Genomic DNA, 24,624 nt, shown 5'->3' with positions numbered 1-24,624 from the left:
TTGAAAAAGAAGGTCTAGTATACTGCTTTTTTTCCCCCTTGCTCTTGGGGTTCAGTTCTTATGATTATTGTGTGTGTTGCTAACAGAAAGAAACAGATTGCTAAGAAAATTGTAGGCCAGGTTACAGAATAAAATGAATGCTAAAGTCTATTTCCTCTGCAGCAGTTTCATTTGTCATTGATATTATTGCAGGAAGTTGTGCTGCATAAAGAAGGTGGTTCACTGGGATTCAGCATCATTGGTGGAACTGATCATTCATGTACTCCATTTGGAGCCACTGAGCCAGGAATTTTTATATCACATGTAAGCACTTTTTTATTTTAATTTATTACAGATACTTATATGAAATTTTCACAGTTCCTCATATACATCTGCAGTAAACTTTCTGATCTTAATTGGAGTGTAGTTATCAATTTCATGTTTTAATTTGAACATTCAATGTTCCTAATAGCTGGTTCCTGGAGGTATTGCAGCACAGTCAGGGAAGCTGAGAATGGGTGATCGTATTCTGAAAGTTAATGGTGAAGATATTACCAAATACACTCATAAAGAAGCGGTGATGGCACTTTTGAAGCCTGGTGATGAAATACATCTTGCTGTTCAGCATGATCCTTTGCCAGAAGGTTATCAAGTAAGTGTTCGCTTTTGTGTGATATAATCTTAATGGTAGATGGATATTTTTAGAATAATGCCAGTAACATGTTCTTACTACCATATGTTTACTTCATTTACAAATCATTATTTTGACCTGTCATAAGATATATCAACAACTATGTCGCAAATGTTTTCTTGTCCATTGGAAATTAGATTTTCAGAAGCTCAAAAAATAATTGCAGGACCCTCATGGCTTGTTTGATTAATCTTGTTTTGATCAAAAACTTTTACCTCAGTACTCTTTGTGATCACAAGGAATCATTATGCTCAGCCACTTATGTAATGGAGGTAAACTAAACTTGCATTCTCACTACAATTCAATAGTGTGTGTTGCATCTCCAATTTGAATGAGACAATGTGGTTTGTTTAGTCAGTCAGCATGTCTCAAATGGTTGTTCGTAGCTTAGACTGTGCCAACATCATCACTTTACAGGAAGAATGGTTATCAGCATGTGAAATTGTTCCCACAATGGCGTCGTTCAGACGCCAGCCACTATTGAGAGAGACAGAACATTTAAGCACTCCCTTGTAGTGGTTGCCAAAGGTCAACACTGAGAGCTGCTGATCACTTTACTTGATGACAGTAACTCTGTGATTGATGTTTCAGTGAGTCAGTTGGTAGAGGCAAGGCATCAGCAAATCCTGGCTGTTCTGCACATGCAGCTATTGATGGCATGAGCATCTGGCGTGTTGTGTATGAGCTGACAACTCCACTCCCCACCACAGACATCTATCACTCACAGTCATTTTGATTAGTTAGTTAGCATACCTACAAATTATGACTTGTAGGTTCCATAGGAACAGCAAAAGAACTGCCCATTAGCTTTGTGGAGGCAACTGGGAAGGCTCTCCTACACAGACAATATTCATCAGTCTCTACAGTCTCCATAGTATCAATTTATCCTCTGCGTAGAATAGTGTGGAGGGAGCCAGATTCCATTGCATGTCTCAGGTCTGCAGTACCACATAAATTCAGCTGAGGCAGGCGATCATGTATCACGTAAGTTCAGAAGAGAAAGGGTTTCAGTCTACATCTACAGGGATACTCTGCAAATCACATTTAAGTGCCTGGCAGAGTGTTCATCAAACCACCTTCACAATTCTCTATTATTCCAATCTCGTATAGTGCGCGGAAAGAATGAACACCTATATTTTTCCGTCCGAGCTCTGATTTCCCTTATTTTATCGTGGTGATCGTCTCTCCCTATGTAGGTCAGTGTCAACAAAATATTTTCGCATTCAGAGGAGAAAGCTGGTGATTGGAATTTCGTGAGAAGATTCTGTCGCAACGAAAAACGTCTTTCTTTTAATGATGTCCAGCCCAAATTCTGTATCATTTCTGTGACATTCTCCCCCATATTTCGCGATAATACAAAACGTGCTGAGTTTCTTGAACTTTTTCGATGTACTCCGTCAGTCCTATCTGGTAAGGATCTCACACCGCACAGCAGTATTCTAAAAGAGGACGGATAAGTGTAGTGTAGGCAGTCTCCTTAGTAGATCTGTTACATTTTCTAAGTGTCCTGCCAATAAAACACAGTCTTTGGTTGGCCTTCCCACAACATTTTCAATGTGTTCCTTCCAATTTAAGTTGTTCGTGATTGTAATAGCTGGGTATTTAGTTAAATTTACGGCTTTTGGATTTGACTGATTTATTGTGTAACCGAAGTTTAACGAGTTCCTTTTAGCACTGATGTGGATGACCTCACACTTTTCGTTATTTAGGGTCAACTGCTACTTTTCGCACCATTCGGATATTTTTTTTCTAAATCATTTTGCAGTTTGTTTTGATCTTCTGATGACCTTATTAGTCGATAAATGACAGTGTCATCTGCAAACAACCGAAGATGGCTGCTCAGATTATCTCCCAAATCGTTTATGTGGATAAGGAACAGCAAAGGACCTACAACACTACATTGGGGAACGCCAGAAATCACTTCTGTTTTACTTGATGACTTTTCGTTAATTACTACGAACTGTGACCTCTCTGGCAGGAAATCACAAATCCAGTCAAATAACTGATACGATAATCCATAAGCACACAATTTCACTACGAGCCGCTTGTGTGGTACACTGTCAAAAGCCTTCCGGAAATCCACAAACACAGAATTCATCTGAAATCCCTTGTCAGTAGCACTCAACACTTCATGTGAATAAAGAGCTAGTTGTGTTTCACAGGAATGATGTTTTCTAAACGCATGTTGACTGTGTGTCAATAGACAGTTTTCTTTGAGGTAATTCGTAACATTCGAACACAATATATGTTCCAAAATCCTGCTGCATATTGTCGTTAATGATATGGGTAAGTCATTTAGTGGAAAAAAATGTGTTTGTTGTTGGTATAATACATTGTCACACACCTCTCATCAGTCACAAGGGGTAGTTTTATGAGCCAGGATCCAACAACCTATTACTCGGCCCTAGAGTCAAATTTTTGGCAAAGTGTTTGTCTTTAAAGACAGAAATGCATGAGCATACTGCACCCATCTTGTGAACTCCCCCTTCCAGGTGGCTGGAGTCACATGGAATAGACTGTGTTATTTGCTTCCCAAATTAAGTATTCTTGGGACCAGTCGAAACTTGTAGGACATCATCACAGATACCTTCCCCGTACACTGTATGACCTCGTATTGTGAGACAGACTTGAGCAGCAATGTCTTGGTTACTTTGCAGATAGCATGTGAGTGAGGATCTGAACTTATTAAACTGCACAGTGTGGAGCACCACAGTACTTGGTGTTTCCCAGCAGCAGATTTTGTTTTCGCAGATGTGCAAAAATGTGCATTTTTGCATAGACTGCCATCATTTTGGTTATTATTTAGATTTTATCTCAAGTAACAACAATATTATGCCACCCAGTTTTCCATTGTTTTATTTTGCAGTACAGTGGGGACACACACACACACACACACACACACACACACACACACACACACACACCTGCCCTTTAACGCAAGACCACAAATGTTTGCAGCTTTGCTGATTGTGTAATACCTTTTTTGAGAAATTCATTGAATGCATTTTCATTTTCCCTTTAGAGTCATGCAGAAATGTGGATTCAACACATTCACACTCACAAACACACCACTATATGTTACAGCCAGGCTGCTTCACAGATTGTCCTTAACTTGTCAAGCTTACAGAAACAATTAACAATTGTGTTCAGATACATGCATATCTGTATAAAGGTTTTTTATACAAGGAGGTGAATGAACTCCTTCGGAGAATGTTTTTGACAGAATTCAGTTGAAAAGCTGTTTAGAAATTTGCAGTGCCCAAAAAACACTGCTAGACATTGATGAGCTGATGAAAGAAAAAATTAGGAACTTTAATTAAAAACAGTATTTTTCTGGTTAATACGGAAACATAATGGCTCTGAAATAAATGTCACTGTAAAGTTCATGTGGAAAGCTTTCATTCATTCTAAGACTAAGAACTATTATATATCTGTATCATGATACCCCATTTTATTACTAAATCGGGATATTAAAAGCAAGACGAGCATAAATAGATGATAACATTTGTTGTTTACGGTAATTAATACTGTTATCTTCAGAAATAAATTTACTATGTGTTCACATAGAGGAATTAATGAGGAGTGCCTTCCTACAGCGTGGGTTTCTCCTGTTTGTAAATGAGACTCATTGACATGTGGTCTTTGCATGCAAGTCATCCTTTCCGCCTTCTTATCTTGGCATTATCTTCTGCTCATTATGAGCTAGTTACAGGCTCGCAGCTAATCTGGCCAGATCCAATAAAATGGCTGCTCTACAGTTTGTGTTAACCACTTTTCTGGCCTTAATTGATGTTGACGAGTCCTGCCATTTGTCTTTTATGTTTTCATTTTACATTCAAAAGTGAGATAAATGTAATTTATGCAATCCCATCTTGTTTGATGAATAATTAGAAATGGTTAGTTGAAACTTATATGAATATGATGTACCAGTGTACTAATGTTGTAGTTGCTAATACAAAATATATGAAACTGAGACTGCTGTACTATGCTACTGTGTTCTGTATGTAGATAAATGCTTTATTTACCCGTACCTGTTGTCTTCAAGTAGTTTTCACAGTACTGCAGAACCCAATTCGTATTTAGTTGAAATGTGCCATTCTCTCTCTCTCTCTCTCTCTCTCTCTCTCCCTCTCTCCCTCTCTCCCCCTCTCCCCCTCTCCCCCCCTCTCCCCCCTCTCCCTCTCACCCCTCACTCTCCCACTCCCTCCCCCCTCTCTCCCCCCTCTCTCTCCCCTCTCTCTCCCTCTCCCTCCCCCCTCACTCTCCCACTCCCTCTCCCTCCCTCCCTCCCAATTCCCCTTAGTGGAGTTAAACATAGAAACACTAACTGTTATGTACAGCTGATGATATCCAGAAGATTTTGTCTGTTGTTCTGAACATTTGTTTTATGCAGATTATTTCATATGTTGTTTTAAACAATTGCTTGGAGTAGCTAAGTAAAGGTTTCCAATGCACTCTTTGAGCCATGTAATTACAAGAAATCACAAATGCAACATTGCAGTATATTGAAATCACATCATTGATAGTTTTGCTGTATCCACTCTTGCATTATTCAAACTGTTTTATCAAAGGTGATACAGTCCTCAGTTCTGTGAGAATGAAGATATTCAACATTGCTATGTAGCACTTGGATGTACATCTATATCTACGTGGGTACTCTGCAATTCATCACACTTAAGTGCCTCACGGAAGGTTCATAATAATTCTCTATTATTCCATTCACAAACAGAGCATGGTAAAAAAAGAACATCTATATCTTTCTGTGTGAGCTCTGATTTTCCTTATTTGATTATGATGATCATTTCTCCCTATGTAGGTTGGCATCAAAAAAATATTTTTCCATTCAAAGAAGAAGTTGGTGATTGAAATATCATGAGAAGATTCCACCTCAATGAAAAAGCCTTAGTCTTAATGATTTCCACCAAAAATCCTGTATCGCGTCCGTGAGACTCTCTCCCTTGTTTTCTGATAATAAAAAAGGTGCTGCCTGTCTTTGAACTCTATTTATCCTATCTGGTAAAGGTCCCACACCTTACAGCAGTGGTCCAAATGAGGGCAGAAAACTTTAGTGTAGGCAGTTTCTTTAGTAATCATCTTCAAGGTGAAATCGTCTTCTTCAAACAAAATAAGGGGTAATGACGTCTGTCTATAATGTACTGCATCGCAGTATCTGTGAGAGGCCTTGGAGGGGCTGTAGATTTAGTTGGTGCAGGTTTTGTGCTGCACACTAAGTACAATTTTATACATTCACTGCATCATTCACATGAAAGTGTACCAGATTGCTCAAATTTATATGAAGTTATTGCCTTTTACATAAATTGTCATCTCTAGCATGAGCTAGTTTGTGAGAAATCAAGAGATTAGAGCACTTTGATAGAACATCACATTCAATTGCACTATATGGAAGTGATGCTTAAGAAATATTGTGCAGCAGTCGTAAATGCGTATACTTGCAGATTGTCTCTGTCTTTTTAAATCTGCATCTTGGCAAACAGTGCACTACTGTCTACAGCTCTCAGCACTAAGCACTATGGATACTTAAAAGGCTATGTCATTACTTCAGCTTATTAAGCTTGAAGGTGGATAACAATTAACACTCCCCTTCCAGTGTAATCCCATTCTTTTGTGTGTGTGTGTGTGTGTGTGTGTGTGTGTGTGTGTGTGTGTGTGTGTGTGTGTGTGTGTGTGTGTGTTGGAGGGGGGGGGGGTCTCAGTTTTTAGTTGCTGAATTTTTTATGAAACATCATGTTGCCATTACTTGAAATCGTTTTAGTTCCTGTGACCTACCAAATGGAATCAAATCTGCTTGTATCAATTTTGTTTGTTTTTATATTTATTATGGTGTCTTCCTTTCACTACATTATTTATAGTATCATATTCAATAAAAGTGTTACCAGCCGTTCCTTTTTAATCAGAGAGAGAATTCTGTAGAGGAAATTACTTTCATAAGTTTGAGCCTCTTTATAGTGATATAAGTCCAACTTCTTATAATTAATGCACGTTCCATGTGCAGTTGTTGCCTTGGCAGTGCTTCACGAAGTGACACAACTGATAACATGACCATTTCCGTAGGCATACAGACAATCACTTGTTGCAAAATGTTTTACGTATTTTGTATCCTGTATAGAATACAGTCATTTGAGCTTAATTATCTGATTTAACTGGATTTAGAGTTTGTAATTGCTTCCTCCCTCTCCCTATCCATTGATATATGTAAAGGATACTAATATCACATTTTACCTCAACTTGTTGTGAGATAAAGTGTATTACATTTTATATTATTGTATTTTAAAGTTTAGTTGTCCGGATAAGATAGAGCAAAACATTGTGAACGGGAACACTCAGTGTTTCGTTATCACGTTTACACTAGCATGGAAATAAAATACTTTCTGACAGTGACACTTAGAAAGAACCAACAATGAGAGTATTGGCATAACTCTGATAAATGTGCCACCTGCCATCACAACATTGAACCATGCTGTGATCTTAACATGTCATGTTTTGCCTAATCGTGCAAATAGTTACAGTAGTCAGCACAGTGCAATACTGGAGTGTCTTCTGCTCACATTGAATGTGCCCAACCAGGCTCCATGTTGTGCTAGTGCACTTTCCCCATGAGCTTCAGTTCGATCTTTCCTTTAACTTGTATTGAATGTCCAGTGAAAGGTGATTTTGGTGTATTTTGGGCATTTTAGCATCAGTCATTTAAGTGTCGAAACCATGAACAAGTGCTGATGGTATGACATTGGTGTCATTTACAGATCTTCATTAAATTAGGTTTTCAATGCCATGCAGTGGAAAATATGGGGATTTGTTGCACTTGTTTGAAAGTTTCATTACTTTAGTCTTCAACAACCTCGATTTGGTAGTTAGAAGCCATATCAATTGCCAAACTGAAATTTGTTAAAGATATGTACTCATGTTTGTGGTTTGTTAGTTAAATCACTGGGGCAAATTATCTTGTGAATTTTCTTTTCGAAAATTCATTGGGCTTTGAAACCAATATGTTTTACAGATACAATGTTGTTATGAATTAAAATAATGCATTCCTTTAACCGTTATACTAAATGCAAATTATTTACTCGATAGTAAATGAAAGACTTGAAGTAGGACATATGAGGGTGTGATGAAAAGTAATGACTCCAAATTTTTTATGTAAAAATTCGTAAAGCTTTTTAAATAAATCAAACGTTATTAATGTTCTACATCTTTCTTTGTGATGTCTATATATATGCAGTCCTCTGCCACTAGAGTGCTCTGAAGGGTAGCGTGTAACATGGCGATGTGCAACGTAATGAAGTCGGTGTATGAGAAACAGCAAGCTGTAATTGAGTTTCAAATTTGAAAAGTTTGTCCACACATGGAGCACCCTCTCTTTCAGCACACATTGCCAGAACACACACAAGCGCTGTGACATCTACAACGATTTGATGCCTCACTATCGTTGATCATCCTCCATAGAGTCCCAACTTGGTCCCATCTGAATTCATCTGTTCCAAAACTTAAAGAACACCTTAGAGAACTTCCCTGTGATAGTAATGAAGGGGTGCAAACACAGTTGATGTGGTTCCATCAACAAAGTCAAACATCCTCCTGTGACAATAGCAAAAAACTGGTCTCTAATAGGGAGAAATGAGTTGCTCACAAGAGTGACCATTTTGAGCAGTAAGTATGTAGACATGAAGAATAAAGTTGTAGAATATTAGTAATGTTTATTTTGTTTAAGCTTTGAGTTAAACACAAAGTATTTGGTGCTTTACCTTTCGGCACGCCTTCATAACTGTGTTCATTTCTTTACATAAATTTTAATCAGGAAAAAAAAATGGGGGGTGAGAGATAAACACAATAATGCAAAATTGTGTTTAAATATGCAAATAATGGAAAGGCTACTGGCACCCACTCAGCTTAAAACTGAAACATTGAACTAAGATTGTCCACACGCTTAGCAACGATTTCAATGTCTTTGCTTTTGAGGGGGTGGGGGGTAACATATATTCTCTCTCTCTCTCTCTCTCTCTCTCTCTCTCTCTCTCCCTCCCTCTCCCCCTCCCTCCCTCTCCCCTCCCTCCCTCTCCCCCCCCTCCCCCCCTCTCACCCTTCCTGCCTCCCTCTCCCCCTCCCTGCCTCCTGCCTCCCTCCCCACGCACACACGCGCGCGCGCGCACACACACACACACACACACATGCACACATGCAGCATGTGCCCCTCCCCTGCCTGAGCTGTTCAGTGAGTGGTTGCTTTTACTCCAAAATAAACACATGAAAAGAAACCATAAGGTGAAAGGAAATACACTGGCAGAAGGGGACAGTGGACTGTGGAGCACCATTCCTTTATTAATCAAACTTTGGAGATATATTCCCTTCTTAACAGGCATTAAACAATTTTAAATACTGATGTCCACCATCATCTCCTCCTCCTCCTCCTCCCCCCCCCCCCCCCGCCCTCCCCCACTGCACCCCATCCCCTTACCTCCCAGTGGTTGCACATACATTGTTGCATTTGTTGTGGCATGGAAGTAAACAGTCTTAAAGAATTAGTTCGTATGCCTATCTCACAATGTCCCACTGAAACATGTCATTCAGTAACCTGGTCAGGGTTTACCATTCTGGTGAGCATTCAGTCTCCCATCAGCCATTAATGAATCAGTCTTTTTGTCATATCCAATAGCTCCTCACTACATTATTTCAGGATTTGGAGAAGTGTGGGTCCCAAGAACTGCTTTTTCCTGTGATCTTTCATCAGGTTACATAAAGACAAGTCTTTTTCTAACTGACCACCACAAGTAAAAGTGTAGCTCATTGCTGAACATCACATAATGTCACTCATTATCCCAGCTGAGTATGCCTCTACACCATGCCAGTCTTCGTTGTCTGTGATATGGTGTCAGCAGCAAACAACTCATGGCAGCTGGATATCTCAATCCTGCTTTCAGTAATTTGCTCCAGACAATTGGTGGTGCCACACTGCCTTTAACTGCTTCCAAATTTCAGCTGTTGTCATTTGCCTATTTATCAGAGCATCAGACAACCGTAAATTCTTCTCACAGTGTAGCCCTTCGGGAAGGATCCATGCCGCCACCTCTTACCACATTTTGTTCCTCATCACCACTCGTTTTGTAGTCGCTACACTACAGCTATCTGTCTGTGATGCTCTCCTGTCAATCATGCCAGTGACTTGACTTTCTTGAGTGCAAAGATGGTGAGAAGCTGTGTGTATTCGCTCTCTGAGCATGCTGTTTTGTGACATTCACCTGAAAAGTTCCAGGAGCATTAGATGCACTCAATCACTATCATGTACTACACTCTTCTTTATACATAGAAATGACTTCTTTCGTACTGAAAATAAGCTTGCACGATAATGAAATTTCAAGAAACATATGCTTTATGCATGGAAACACACGAGTATGTTTGGCAGTGTTTGATCAAGGTGTTCACACTTTCCGTTTCCACCACTACAGAATACAGGAGAAAGGAAAGTGAACATTGATGTGTTCTCATGTAAGACAGTAGACGTAGTGGAACTGAAATTGTGGAAGAGAGGTATCTGGGTGGTAATGATTTGAAACAAGAAAGGAAATGAGCGACTTTGACTATGTAGTAATCAGAGGACTGATGTGCGGAAAAAAAATCACAGCACCAAAAAATAATTAATGTAGAATAATAAAATTTTGGGAATACATTTGTCTAAGTGCCATGTTTAAGTGATTCGGCTAATGTTGCAAGTTCACAGGTAATGTAAGTGAGAGAAAAGCCATTACCAACATGAAATGCTAGTATTTAATAACTGGTGTAACCACCAGTATGTTGAATTTGAGCATGCAAACATTCATGAATTGCGTCACATGGGTGCCGGATGTCTGATGTAGTTTATGGTACAGAGTTCCGTGCCTGTTACGCTTGCTCCGTCAATACAGGGGTTGATAATGCTGGCCATGAATGACACAGAAGTAGTTGATGTCTCATATGTGCTCGATTGGAGACGGATCTAGTGATCAATCAGGCCGAGGCAGCATGTTGACACTCTGTGAAGCACACTGGATTACAACAGCAGTATGTGGGCGAGCAATAGCCAGTAGAAAAACACCCGCTGTGCAGTTCTGTTCATGAACGGCAGCACAGTAGATTGAATCAGCAGATTGACATACAATTTGCAGTCATGGTGCATGGGATAGCCATGAGTGAGTTTCTGCCATCACCCAAAATCGTAACCTAGACCTAACTCCAGGTGTTGGTCCAGCAGGTCTAGTATGCAGATAAGTTGGTTGCAGGCCCCCAATTGGCCCCTTTTTAACCAAAACACAGCCATCACTGGCACTGAGGCAGAACCAGCTTTCATCGGACAACACAACAGACCACCACCCGGCCCTTAGTCTCACTTGATACTAAAGAAGTCAAAGATGAAACTTCCTGGCAAATTAAAACTGTGTGCTGGACCGAGACTCGAACTTGGGACCTTTGCCTACGCGGGCAAGTGCTCTACCAACTGAGCTACCCAAGCACGACTCACGCCCCGTCCTCACAGCTTTACTTCTGCCAGTAGTCTCACGGCAGTATGTGGTCAGTGGTGTGCACGCTACAGTGTGTGAGGCTCGGAGCTGTCCTGATGTAACTGATGGCCATCTGGAGCCCCCTTTCTTCTTGTGTCATACGTTCTCATGACCACTGCTGCCAGCAGTCATGTACAGTGCCGGCCGCGGTGGTCTAGCAGTTCTGGCGCTGCAGTCCGGAACCGCGGGACTGCTACAGTCGCAGGTTCGAATCCTGCCTCGGGCATGGGTGTGTGTGATGTCCTTACGTTAGTTAGGTTTAAGTAGTTCTAAGTTCTAGGGGACTTATGACCTAAGATGTTGAGTCCCATAGTGCTCGGAGCCATTTGAACCATCATGTACAGTGCCTACATTTCTGCCAAGTCTTCCTGCAGTATTTCAGGAGGAACATGCAGCTTCTCATAGCCCTATTACACAACCTCATTTAAACTTGGCGAGGTGCCGATAATGTCACCTTTGATGCTTGAAGGCATTCTTGATCAACATCAACTCTCCTTGTCCAGTCTCATGGCAGTTACAGCCTACATTTAAAGAAAACCTGATTTGCATCCTCACAGTAACACTACTTGCACTGTTCTTTTGTGACTGTTTCAAAATTTGAATAGACGTCATATTTGAGATGTAGAAACACATCTACCAACTTTCAATTATGTCGGAGAACTACTTCTTGGTGTTTCAATTTTTTTTTTTTTTATCTGTTATTGTATTTGCAATTTAATTTGCTTTTTTCTATTTTGAATTTTTATTGGGGAGTGCATGTTGCACATGACATATAAATTGGGATAAGAAAAAAAAGTTTCATTTTTATTGCCAATATTGGTGTTATATTTTGATGCATCATTTTTCAAGTACCATATTATTTTTGTGGTTGTATTTTTTGTTTTTCCGTATTAGGTTGAAAATTATATTACACTTATCAGTCATATTACATTATTGTGTCACTTATTACTTTCTTTACATTATTGTAGAAAGAAACAGTAACATTGACCTTCTTAAATGCAATCAGTTAAAAGAAATAATGGCTCTGCAACCATATACTGTGGAAAGATTTTCAAACAAAATCATTGCCATAACTTCAGTAGACTTTTTCGAGACATTATTCCACAAATTAGTCAACACTTCCCTGCAATGTGAAAATAACTGCTTGGAATGTATATTTGAAAATGTAAGACAAACTGCTTTCAGTTCTACAACAGCCATTTGACTGTGTCTGCATTTCCTTCTTTCATGGGAAGTTGCTTTTCCACTAAATACAGAATACGTAGACTGCTGGAACCTGTCACCCTCGAGGTATAGCTTTTAAAAAATGTTAGAGATGACAGTTTTATCCAGCAGTGTCACATTTCCTGACACCTCTGCACAGTAAAGCACACTACAAATGACTCATTTAGGAGAGGTGTGTAATGTGGTTAGTTAATTAAATTGATATTTTGTGAGATAATTGGAAGTAGGGTATTTTTGTTTTATGTCGCATCTAGTGCATGTGTTCTTTGTGGGAAATGAATGGTAATTTTAAGCATATACATGAATTCAGTCTTGAGAAAAATGTTTGTATCCAATTTCAGTATTAAATAATTGTTACCTATTGGTAAACTACAGGGTTATTACAAATGATTGAAGCGATTTCACAGCTCTACAATAACTTTATTATTTGAGATATTTTCACAATGCTTTGCACACACATACAAAAACTCAAAAAGTTTGTTTAGGCATTCACAAATGTTCGATATGTGCCCCTTTAGTGATTCGGCAGACATAAAGCCGATAATCAAGTTCCTCCTACACTCAGCACAGCATGTCCCCATCAATGAGTTCGAAAGCATCGTTGATGCGAGCTCGCAGTTCTGGTACGTTTCTTGGTAGACAAGGTTTAAACACTGAATCTTTCACATAACCCCACAGAAAGAAATCGCATGGGGTTAAGTCGGGAGAGCGTGGAGGCCATGACATGAATTGCTGATCATGATCTCCACCACGACCGATCCATCGGTTTTCCAATCTCCTGTTTAAGAAATGCCGAACATCATGATGGAAGTGCGGTGGAGCACCATCCTGTTGAAAGATGAAGTCGGCGCTGTCGGTCTCCAGTTGTGGCATGAGCCAATTTTCCAGCATGTCCAGATACACGTGTCCTGTAACATTTTTTTCGCAGAAGAAAAAGGGGCCGTAAACTTTAAACTGTGAGATTGCACAAAACACGTTAACTTTTGGTGAATTGCGAATTTGCTGCACGAATGCGTGAGGATTCTCTACCGCCCAGATTCGCACATTGTGTCTGTTCACTTCACCATTAAGAAAAAATGTTGCTTCATCACTGAAAACAAGTTTCACATTGAACGCATCCTCTTCCATGAGGTGTTGCAACCGCGCCGAAAATTCAAAGCATTTGACTTTGTCATCGGGTGTCAGGGCTTGTAGCAATTGTAAACGGTAAGGCTTCTGCTTTAGCCTTTTCCGTAAGATTTTCCAAACCGTCGGCTGTGGTACGTTTAACTCCCTGCTTGCTTTATTCGTCGACTTCTGTGGGCTACGCGTGAAACTTGCCCGCACGCGTTCAACCGTTTCTTCGCTCACTGCAGGCCGACCCATTGATTTCCCATTACAGAGGCATCCAGAAGCTTTAAACTGCACATACCATCGCCGAATGGAGTTAGCAGTTGGTGGATCTTTGTTGAACTTCGTCCTGAAGTGTCTTTGCACTGTTATGACTGACTGATGTGAGTGCATTTCAAGCATGACATACGCTTTCTCGGCTCTTGTCGCCATTTTCTCTCACTGCACTCTCGAGCACTCTGGCGGCAGGAACCTGAAGTGCGGCTTCAGCCGAACAAAGCTTTATGAGTTTTTCTACGTATCTGTAGTGTGTCGTGACCATATGTCAATGAATGGAGCTACAGTGAATTTATGAAATCGCTTCAATCATTTGTAATAGCCCTGTACTAACTTGCAGATCAACAACATTTTTACGTGGAAATGGGGAAAATGCTAATTTTGCAATGTATCATGAAAACTGTGTGTGAGATAATGCATTATTTTCAACACAATTTTAATGACCCTACCTATAAATTAGGAAAAAGGTGTTATATATTTTGAACTTCTTACCTCCATAAAAAGAAAAAAATAGCAGCATCTTAACACAGTGTGTTTTGCTACACACTTTTAACACAACAGTAATTGTGTGTGTGCTGATGGTTCAAATGATAAACTCCTTCTATAGTTGTAGTTGAACTATTTAATGGGCAATGGCACACAAACAATACTGAAAACATCACTAAGCTTTTGGACCATGTCCTGCTCCAGTGACTACACAGGCCCATGACCCCCCACCCCCTCCCCATCACCAAACACACACACACACACACACACACACACACACACACACACACACACCCTACATTGCCTTGTCAGCTCAGTTACTTCAATGGGAAATTTATTGTTGAACATAGTGAAAGGTGCATCAAGACATCAGATGTTGCATGAGCTTCTAACAGCAATAACACAGTTATGCAATTTCACTAATAGCCCATGTATCTTGATTTTTTTATTGTGTTATATCTGGTTTTTTGACAAACAGCCATGGAGAGAAAGTTATTGACAGATGAAGTTTCCAAATATTATATGAAGGTATGTTTTGAAATATGGAATATGAAGTTACATTAATGTCCAGCTGATTTGCAGAGTCATGTAAAAACATAAACAATATCAAATTAAAAGTACAAAATATATAACTCTTTGTAATGGAAAATTAAGACTTGACTGAAAATAAGTCATTAACATCATTTATTTTGTTGCTTTGTTTCTTCAGTACATGGTGAATATTTTTCCATGTTGGTTGATCACTGTTTTTCTGTAATACTAAATGTGTGGGTAATGTAGGTAATGTGCTGGACTTGTTTCTGAAAGAAATAGATCAAATTCCTCTCTAGCCATTCAGAATTCATTCTTCTAAATTTTTCTGTGTAATGTGTTGTCTTATCTCTAATGCTGTTGTTGCCTACATGTTGTTAAACTCTAAATTTCCAATGATTGAAGTGACATGATGGGTAGGGCTCTACACATAAAGAGAAGATTGAGGTTTTGCATGAATTCTCTAAATAGTTTTAGATTAATACTGGGATCATTAATTCAGTAGAGGCTTTATTTAATTTCTTATACTATCCTTGTTCAGCTGAGCTTGTTATCTATTTCTGATGTTGTCAGTATCAATAGGGAATTAAACTTCATTTATATTTCTTTTTGCTGTGCAGTGATTATGAAGAAACTTGTTCCTAAGCTCTTGCTGCTTAATGTTCTTTTGTACGCAACTGTCATCCAGATTACTGTTCAAAGTGTACATGAATTGCTTATTTTTTTGGTGCTATCTTCTAGTTCAGCAATGAAAAGAAAATTTTAGTTAATGTCAACAAACAGCATTAGTCTTACAGTTCCCTTTTTTGATAGACTGCTTGTGGTTAGCAGACAGCTTGTGCTAAATTATTTGAAGACTAGCTTTATTGTATAGTTATTTGACAATACTGCTTTTGTAACAATTGGTTTGCTTTCGCAGTTATTAATATAAATGTTCCAATTTTTTCAAGCTGCTTGAGATTGAATATATACCAGTCACAGTAAGTAGAAAGCTTTTGCAATGTGGCAATTTAGTACTGATATAGATACTCTATTTTCTGATTTTCGTGGAGTTTTGATAGGGAAAGCAAAATCCGTAACAACTTACTATTGCATACATAGGGCATACTGCCACCATAAAGCAAAGTATCATGTGCAGTGACCCATAATTTTTCATTACAGTCTTGTTGGATACATTCTGAACAATTGCTAAGCCTCATAAATTTGGTTGTTAATTCCAAGCTGTAAGTGACTTCCATCCTTATTATCATCAGTGGTTAAAATTGATTGTGAGAATATGCCTGTCCCCTGTTACACATAAGTATGAGGCAGGAACCATTCAGACTGTAGCAAAAATGGACTTGGTAAATTGGCTGTCTGTATGGAAACCATGACCAGACCACATTGTCAGATCAATCCAACAAGTGTAATGGTAGCATTTTGTTTCCAGTGCCTGCTTTCCACCCTGTATTCAGCAATAACAATTTCTCTTAAAAGTTATTGTTATCAAAAATTGTTTTTGCCCCCTCTTTTATAAGGAAAAGGAATTACTGTAGTAAATATTGTGGATAGGATCTATGTTTATTGGAACTTTATCTTTTACTCATTACTGTACTGAATTCTGTCATAACTGACTTATGTTGTTCTCTCTGTCTGTGGTGGTGCTGGATGGTGCATAACTTTCAACTATTACAGTTTGAACAGTCTGGCCAATACAGTTAACACTGCACTGTCACAGAATTTAGTACATGCCAGATATCCTGCGGCCTAAGTTGTCTTTTGTCACTGGTCTTTGTTGACACCTAGAATTCCAATTTCAGCAAGTTTCACCATGTGCAACTGATTACTACTGCATTAGATCAGATTAATTATTCATTCATTCCATAAGCGCACAAAAGAGGGGATCCTCCTGGGTGTGGAACACAGGTAAACACATTACAAAAATGTAATTAGAAAAACTTGACTTTCATTAATTGTAATGATCCTCAGTGAATAAACAGTAAAATTATATACACGAATTAAAATGAGACTTCTAAGATTTACAGGTTTAATACTTAACCCTGCTTTCATTAAATCCATCATTCACACAGTAGCTAGTTACTTGGCTATTACAACCAAGTATTGTCAAACATTAAAGTAAGTTATTCATTTCAATGCTCCTCAGTTAAGAACAGTCAAATTATGTACAAGATTTAAAATTGAACTTCCACTATTTACAGACTTTAGACTTACATCTGCTTTCCACACATCCATTATTCACACTTTTGGCAGTGACTTGGCTGTTACAACCAAGTATTGTCAAAAATTAAAGTATAATAAATTTTCATTAAAATGGTCTACTGCACTTGCTGAGAAATTCATGGATGGAATAGGAGGAGTTGGCCACCAAATATTCTTTTAAATTATGTTGAAATTGTGCCTTGTCAGAAACTAAACTGTTAATGGTTGCTGGTAACTTATTGAAATATGCATTGCTGAATACTGGACTCTTTTTTTCTGGACAAGAGTAAGTGATTTTAAATCTTTATTATATTGTTCTTATTCCTAGTATTGATACTGCGTACTAAGCAGTTAGTTGGAAAAAGAGATGTATTATTTACAACAAACTTCATCAAGGAATAAATATACTGAGAAGCTGTGGTTAGTATGCCCAATTCTTTGAATAGGTTTCGACATGATGTTCTTGGATTTACTCTACGCATTACTCTTATTATACTCTTCTGTAATCTATAAATTTTTTCTTGGTTTGTGCAGTTACCCCAAAATATGATACCATATGACATAATGGAGTGAAAATAAGCAAAATATGCCAGTTTTTTAATAGTCATATCTCCTATGTCTGACATCATTTGCATTGCAAACACAGACTTGTTTAGGCATTTTAGCAGTTCGTTAGAGTGTCACTCCCATCTGAATTTATTATCGAGGTGTAATCCCAAGAATTTTACACTCTCAACTTCTCCTATTTCCATGTCGTCATATTTTATACACGCACTGGAAGGAAATCTCTTGGAAGTTCTGAGCTGCATATAGTGGGCCTTTCCAAAGTTTAATGACAGTGAATTGGCTATGAACCACTTATTAATGTCAGTAAACATTTGATTAGCTGCCCTTTCTAAATTTATATTTGATTTACTATTTATTGCAATGTTTGTATCATCTGCAAATAAGACAAACGTGGCATCTGGTAATGTAACAGATGGCAGGTCATTAATATACATAAGAAAAAGTAGTGGATCTAGTATGGAACCTTGGTTAACACCACATGTAATTTCTTCCCAGTCAGATGATGTCTGATTGCCTACTGCTGTAGTGTTACGTAATGACACATTTTGTTTTCTATTAGTAAGGTGTGACTGAAACCACATTGCAGCACTACCAGTGACGCCTTTATATTTTAATATACTTACAAGAATGCTGTGACTCACACAGTCAAAAGCCTTTGACAGGTCACAGAATGTGCCAGTTGCCTCTAATTTGTTGTCTAATGAATTAAGGACATTTTCACTGTAAGTGTAAATAGCCTCCTCAATATCAGAACCCTTAAGAAACTCAAACTGTGACTTTGACTGTACGTTATTTTCACTAAGGTGTTTAAGTAGTTGCTTGAACATAGCCTTTTCAAAGATTTTTGAAAAAAGCTGGCGAAAGCATATGATGCTGCAGTGCAGAAGAATTGTGGACTGTATCTTGGTTTCCTCAATCATGTCAGAGCTCTTCCATGATCGATAATGGCTCATGTAATATCAGTCTTTTTGTAACTGCTTATCATAATACCTGCTTAAGGTATTTCCGTTTGGACCCAGAATTGTTTTTGTCTAATATAGTCTTGCTCTGTAAATTCATATGTTTAAGGCACCCTCCTTCTTCTCTAATAGATGAAATTTCTCACACTTTGGTAAAAGTTAATGTATGTAGGTTTCTGATACATAGAATGGCAAGAGTTACTTGTGCAATTTAGACCTTTAAAACTCAAGATTATTACTTCCAGAATGTGACTATTTGAAGTTTGAATTAGAACATATTGGGCACATGCTTACAAAAAACATTTATAATAAGACTGACTGATATCATCATTTAGAAGCCAGATACTGAGAAAGACTTCTGACACTCCTGAAAAAAGTAAGACACTATCCTTACTTCTGTTGTTCTGTAATGCCACATAAGGCAACATTGGGTGCATAGCTTTAATTCGACGTTCCTTGTACAAAAAAAGTATGCCCATATGCTGTGACCAGTTAAAGATATGAGTCTCAGCTTCCCTGGAGTGTACCATATCTTGTTTATACATGTGTAGCATTAACTATGTTGGCCAGACTATTCAAATTGTTGCTCAACAGTGCATGGAAGATGAATGCCATTTATCACAAGGTAAAATGCATAAGTCAGCAGGGATGGAGCACAGCCTTAAAAATGACTGATAAACTAAATTCTGAGGAATATAAACTCTGCTCCACACTACTTCATACAGGAATTTCTTAATTAAAGAGGTGTTGATAAGTTAGAGTGGCAGAACTGTAAGTGGGTCAGGACACAGTGTCAAGCTAGAATGGCTGTAAAAAAAGGATATCTGAAATGTAAACAGCTGAATGGCAGTCACTGTTTGCTACTGTTTTGATTAGTTTGACAGTTTGCATCCCATTGTATTCTGATCACTAGTGTCCTTACATATCCAGTGCGCTAAGTTGACCATTGCTATTTCCAGAAGGTTTACATCTTTACTTATATATGAAGGACACAAAAAATATTGAAGTCCGTGATGTTTTATGTTGATGATGATGGACATTTCTCAAAGTCTACAGTTGCAGCTAAACTGCAGCACCTTAGTAACAGAGATTTTATGCAATATGTGCATGTTTTATTAATGTGACAGTAGACTGAAGTGTTTATTCAATAATCATTTATTTCTGCAGGAGCTACGAATTGTAAAAGCTGAAGGAGAGAAACTTGGTATGCATATCAAAGGTGGTCTCAGGGGTCATAGAGGAAATCCACTTGATCGTACTGACGAGGGTGTGTTCATTTCCAAAATAAATTCTGGAGGTGCTGCTCGAAGAGATGGAAGACTGAAGGTGCGTAGTATTTATTATGTAAATAAAGTAACTAATGAGAATTCCCAAATACTTAGGTAAACCACCATCCACTTTTTTTGTGTGTGTGTGACCGTTATAATTTTTCTAAGTGCTCTAGGGCGCGAGTAATTTTTTGCATTCCTCACTATTCTATCTTTGTTTGTAATATTAACAACTTCCTAGTGCTTCTCACTGTGCGCTCTTCACCTATGGCCACATTCTCTCTCTCTCTCTCTCTCTCTCTCTCTCTCTCTCTCTCTCTCTCTCTCTCTCTGGAAGACTTTTGACTTGGTAACTACCTGGTGTCAGTGTGAGTGTTTGCTACCTTCCTGCTTATTTGCAGGTGTAGGCTGCATGCTAACAGAATTAGTACAGACTGTAGGCTCTTCAAGCTTCTTATACACTGACAGTGCAGCACTTACAAGTTATCATTGCAAACAAGGGTAGCCCAGCTATTCTGCTCTCCCTGTTGCACATTGTAATGACCCTTTTTCAAATCTTATACACTCCTGGGAATTGAAATAAGAACACCGTGAATTCATTGTCCCAGGAAGGGGAAACTTTATTGACACATTCCTGGGGTCAGATACATCACATGATCACACTGACAGAACCACAGGCACATAGACACAGGCAACAGAGCAAGCACAATGTCGGCACTAGTACAGTGTATATCCACCTTTCGCAGCAATGCAGGCTGCTATTCTCCCATGGAGACGATCGTAGAGATGCTGGATGTAGTCCTGTGGAACGGCTTGCCATGCCATTTCCACCTGGCGCCTCAGTTGGACCAGCGTTCGTGCTGGACGTGCAGACCGCGTGAGACGACGCTTCATCCAGTCCCAAACATGCTCAATGGGGGACAGATCCGGAGATCTTGCTGGCCAGGGTAGTTGACTTACACCTTCTAGAGCACGTTGGGTGGCACGGGATACATGCGGACGTGCATTGTCCTGTTGGAACAGCAAGTTCCCTTGCCGATCTAGGAATGGTAGAACGAAGGGTTCGATGACAGTTTGGATGTACCGTGCACTATTCAGTGTCCCCTCGACGATCACCAGTGGTGTACGGCCAGTGTAGGAGATCGCTCCCCACACCATGATGCCAGGTGTTGGCCCTGTGTGCCTCGGTCGTATGCAGTCCTGATTGTGGCGCTCACCTGCACGGTGCCAAACACACATACGACCATCATTGGCACCAAGGCAGAAGCGACTCTCATTGCTGAAGACGACACGTCTCCATTCGTCCCTCCATTCACGCCTGTCGCGACACCACTGGAGGCGGGCTGCACGATGTTGGGGCGTGAGCGGAAGACGGCCTAACGGTGTGCGGGACCGTAGCCCAGCTTCATGGAGACGGTTGCGAATGGTCCTCGCCGATACCCCAGGAGCAACAGTGTCCCTAATTTGCTGGGAAGTGGCGGTGCGGTCCCCTACGGCATTGCGTAGGATCCTACGGTCTTGGCGTGCATCCGTGCGTCGCTGCGGTCCGGTCCCAGGTCGACGGGCACGTGCATCTTCCGCCGACCACTGGCGACAACATCGATGTACTGTGGAGACCTCACGCCCCACGTGTTGAGCAATTCGGCGGTACGTCCACCCGGCGTCCCGCATGCCCACTATACGCCCTCGCTCAAAGTCCGTCAACTGCACATACGGTTCACGTCCACGCTACCAGTGTTAAAGACTGCGATGGAGCTCCATATGCCACGGCAAACTGGCTGACACTGACGGCGGCGGTGCACAAATGCTGCGCAGCTAGCGCCATTCGACGGCCAACACCGCGGTTCCTGGTGTGTCAGCTGTGCCGTGCGTGTGATCATTGCTTGTACAGCCCTCTCGCAGTGTCCGGAGCAAGTATGGTGGGTCTGACACACCGGTGTCAATGTGTTCTTTTTTCCATTTCCAGGAGTGTAAAAATGTGACATGGAACAAAATGGTTAACAGCTAAAATAATGTAACAAAGGCCTCTAATGAGGATGGTATTTATTGTTAAGGTGTAAAACATGAATACGTGCATTTGGTCCAGACAAATAAATGATTAAGATTTCAGAAAAATTGGATGGTTTATTCAACAGAAGCAGCTTTTCACAAATTGAGCAAGTCAGTAAGCGTTGGTCCACCTCTAGCCATTATGCAATCAAATATTTGGCTTCACATTGATTGATGAGTTGTCAGATGTCCTGAGGAATATTATGGCAAATTCTGTCCAATTGGCAACTTAGTTTGTCAAAATATCAACCTGGTTGGAGGTCCCTGCCCATACCGCTCTAAACTTTCTAGGTTGTGCAGAAATCCAGCTACCTTGCCAAGGTAGGGTTCAGCCAGCATGAAGACAAGTAATAGAAATTCTCACCATGGGGAAGTGTGCATTATCTTCATCATATGTAAGCCCAGGATGGCTTGCCCTGAAGGGCAACAAAATGGGTTGTAGAATACCGTTGACATACTGCTGTGCTGCAAGTGTGCCGCGGATGGCTACCAAAGGCATCATGCTGCGAAATAAATGGCATCCTAGAGTACCACTCCTGGTTGTGAGGCTGTATAGTGGATGACAGTCAGGTTGGTAAACCATCACTGTCTGGACTGTTTCCGTACACCTCTTTGCTGGTCAGTTCTAAGCAAGACTTATCACTGAAGACAGCTCTACTCCAGTCAGTGTGATTCCAGGCCATAGAGGATAATTGTAGGGAACTGCAGGAAGACTTGCAGAAGATCAACACTTGGTACAGGGACTGGTAATTAACAATGAACATAAAAAATGTAACATACAGAACATAAATAGACAGAAAGAGCCATTACTCTATGATTCCTCAATTGCAGAGTCATCACTGGAAGCAGTTACACTATAAAATCTCTAGGGGTATGCACATGGAGCAGTTTAAAGTGAAACAACCAAATAAATCTAATTGCAGATAAGGCAAATGCCAGACTGAGATTCATGGGGAGAGTCCTCAGGAAACATAGTGAAACAGCAAGAGAGGTAGCTTACAAAACCCATGTTCCGCTGATATTTGAATATTGCTTGTCAGTCTGGGATCTGTACCAGCTATGATTGATAGAAGAAACATAGAAGATCCAAATCAGAGCAGTGCCTTTAGTAACAGTTTCATTCAATAAGTGCAAAAGTATAACTGAGATACCCAGCCAACTCCAGTGGCAGACAGTGGAAGAGAAGAGTTCTGCATCACTGTGTGACTTACTGTTAAAATTCCAAGAATGACCATTCCTAGAAGAGTCAACCAGTAATTGCTTCCTCTTGTGTATATCTCATGAAAAGACCATTGAGGTAACATTAGAGAGACTCTTAGTTTGCATGAAGGCTTACCACCAGTCTTATCTTCCCGTGAACCATTCGCGATTGGAACAGGAACAGTAGAAAGTGATAGTATTACACAAAGTACGCGCCACAACACACCGTAAGGTGGCTTGCTAATTATAGATGTAGATGTAATCTCACATGTAATTCTCTTTCCTCTGCCATCTCATTTTCTTTATGTTGTCCCTCTTATTTGTTCATTTTGCGTTATTTGTGATAATTCCTTCAACCTTAATCACTATTAAATATATACCCTGCAATGGTATACTTTGTATGGTTGTTCCTGGCGTTTTGAGAGATTTATGTACTACCTTCAGTTTCTCTACATGTCCTTAGCAATGCTGGTGTTGCCAACATGACTAAACATTGACACAAATTCAATTGAAACAAGTTTTGGGTTAATTATGCAGTGTTAAAAGTAATTGTTACAACCTATTTTTCAATGAAAGTTTAAGTGCTGTAATATCCATTTTGCCAAGTTTCTACACTTCCATCTTGACATGTTCTTATTTGAACTACTTCATTAATTGCTATGTTAAGACTTTGTTTCAGTGAAATGTATTAGTAGCAGAAACGTGCTTCATTAGAATGTAGCTGCAGTATTAGTAGAATATTATTATTATTATTATTATTATTATTATTATTATTATTATTATTATTATTTTCTTTCCTTTCTCAGACCTTAGGTCTGGTTAAAAATGGAAAGTGACGCGGACCTTGATCAAGCGTGACTTCCTTTTAACTGTACGGTATATGTTATATTGCATTTAGGAACTTTTGGGTGATTGAACATGTATCAATAATTACAGATTTCTGTAGTTGTATATATAAGTTTGGATGTAGCTGTATTGCATTGATGTACTGGTGGATATTGTGTGGTATGACTCCTGTTGTTGATAGTATAATTGGTATAATGTCAACTTTATCCTGATGCCACATGTCCTTGACTTTCTCAGCCAGTTGACGTATTTTTCAATTTTTTCTCCTGTGTTCTTTTGTATATTTGTTGTATTGGGTATGGATATTTCGATTAGTTGTGTTAATTTCTTCTTTTTATTGGTGAGTATGATGTCAGGTTTGTTATGTGGTGGTGTTTTATCTGTTATAATGGTTCTGTTCCAGTATAATTTGTATTCAGCATTCTCCAGTACATTTTGTGGTGCATACTTGTATGTGGGAACGTGTTGTTTTATGAGTTTATGTTGTAAGGCAAGCTGTTGGTGTATTATTTTTGCTACATTGTCATGTCTTCTGGGGTATTCTGTATTTGCTAGTATTGTACATCCGCTTATGATGTGATCTACTGTTTCTATTTGTTGTTTGCAAAGTTTGCATTTATCTGTTGTGGTATTGGGATCTTTAATAATATGCTTGCTGTAATATCTGGTGTTTATTGTTTGATCCTGTATTG

At 39.4% G+C, this 24,624-nt stretch overlaps 1 protein-coding gene across 9 annotated transcripts in view; it reads left to right on the top strand.

The window, feature by feature from the left end:
* The window catches only part of LOC126186395 (protein lap4), a 535,941-nt gene that overhangs the window by 399,250 nt on the left and 112,067 nt on the right, over nt 1–24,624 (top strand). For all 9 annotated transcript variants that reach the window (XM_049928205.1, XM_049928206.1, XM_049928204.1 and 6 more), the window contains 3 exons: nt 193–303; nt 452–631; nt 19,737–19,895. In XM_049928205.1, coding sequence (XP_049784162.1) covers nt 193–303; nt 452–631; nt 19,737–19,895 — 450 coding nt within the window. The remainder of the gene's footprint in view (nt 1–192; nt 304–451; nt 632–19,736; nt 19,896–24,624) is intronic.

Source organism: Schistocerca cancellata, chromosome 1, assembly GCF_023864275.1.
Source record: "Schistocerca cancellata isolate TAMUIC-IGC-003103 chromosome 1, iqSchCanc2.1, whole genome shotgun sequence".
NCBI classification, from domain to species: domain Eukaryota; kingdom Metazoa; phylum Arthropoda; class Insecta; order Orthoptera; family Acrididae; genus Schistocerca; species Schistocerca cancellata.
Note: the sequence above shows the minus strand (reverse complement) of the source record. Positions and strands in the feature narration are given on the sequence as shown.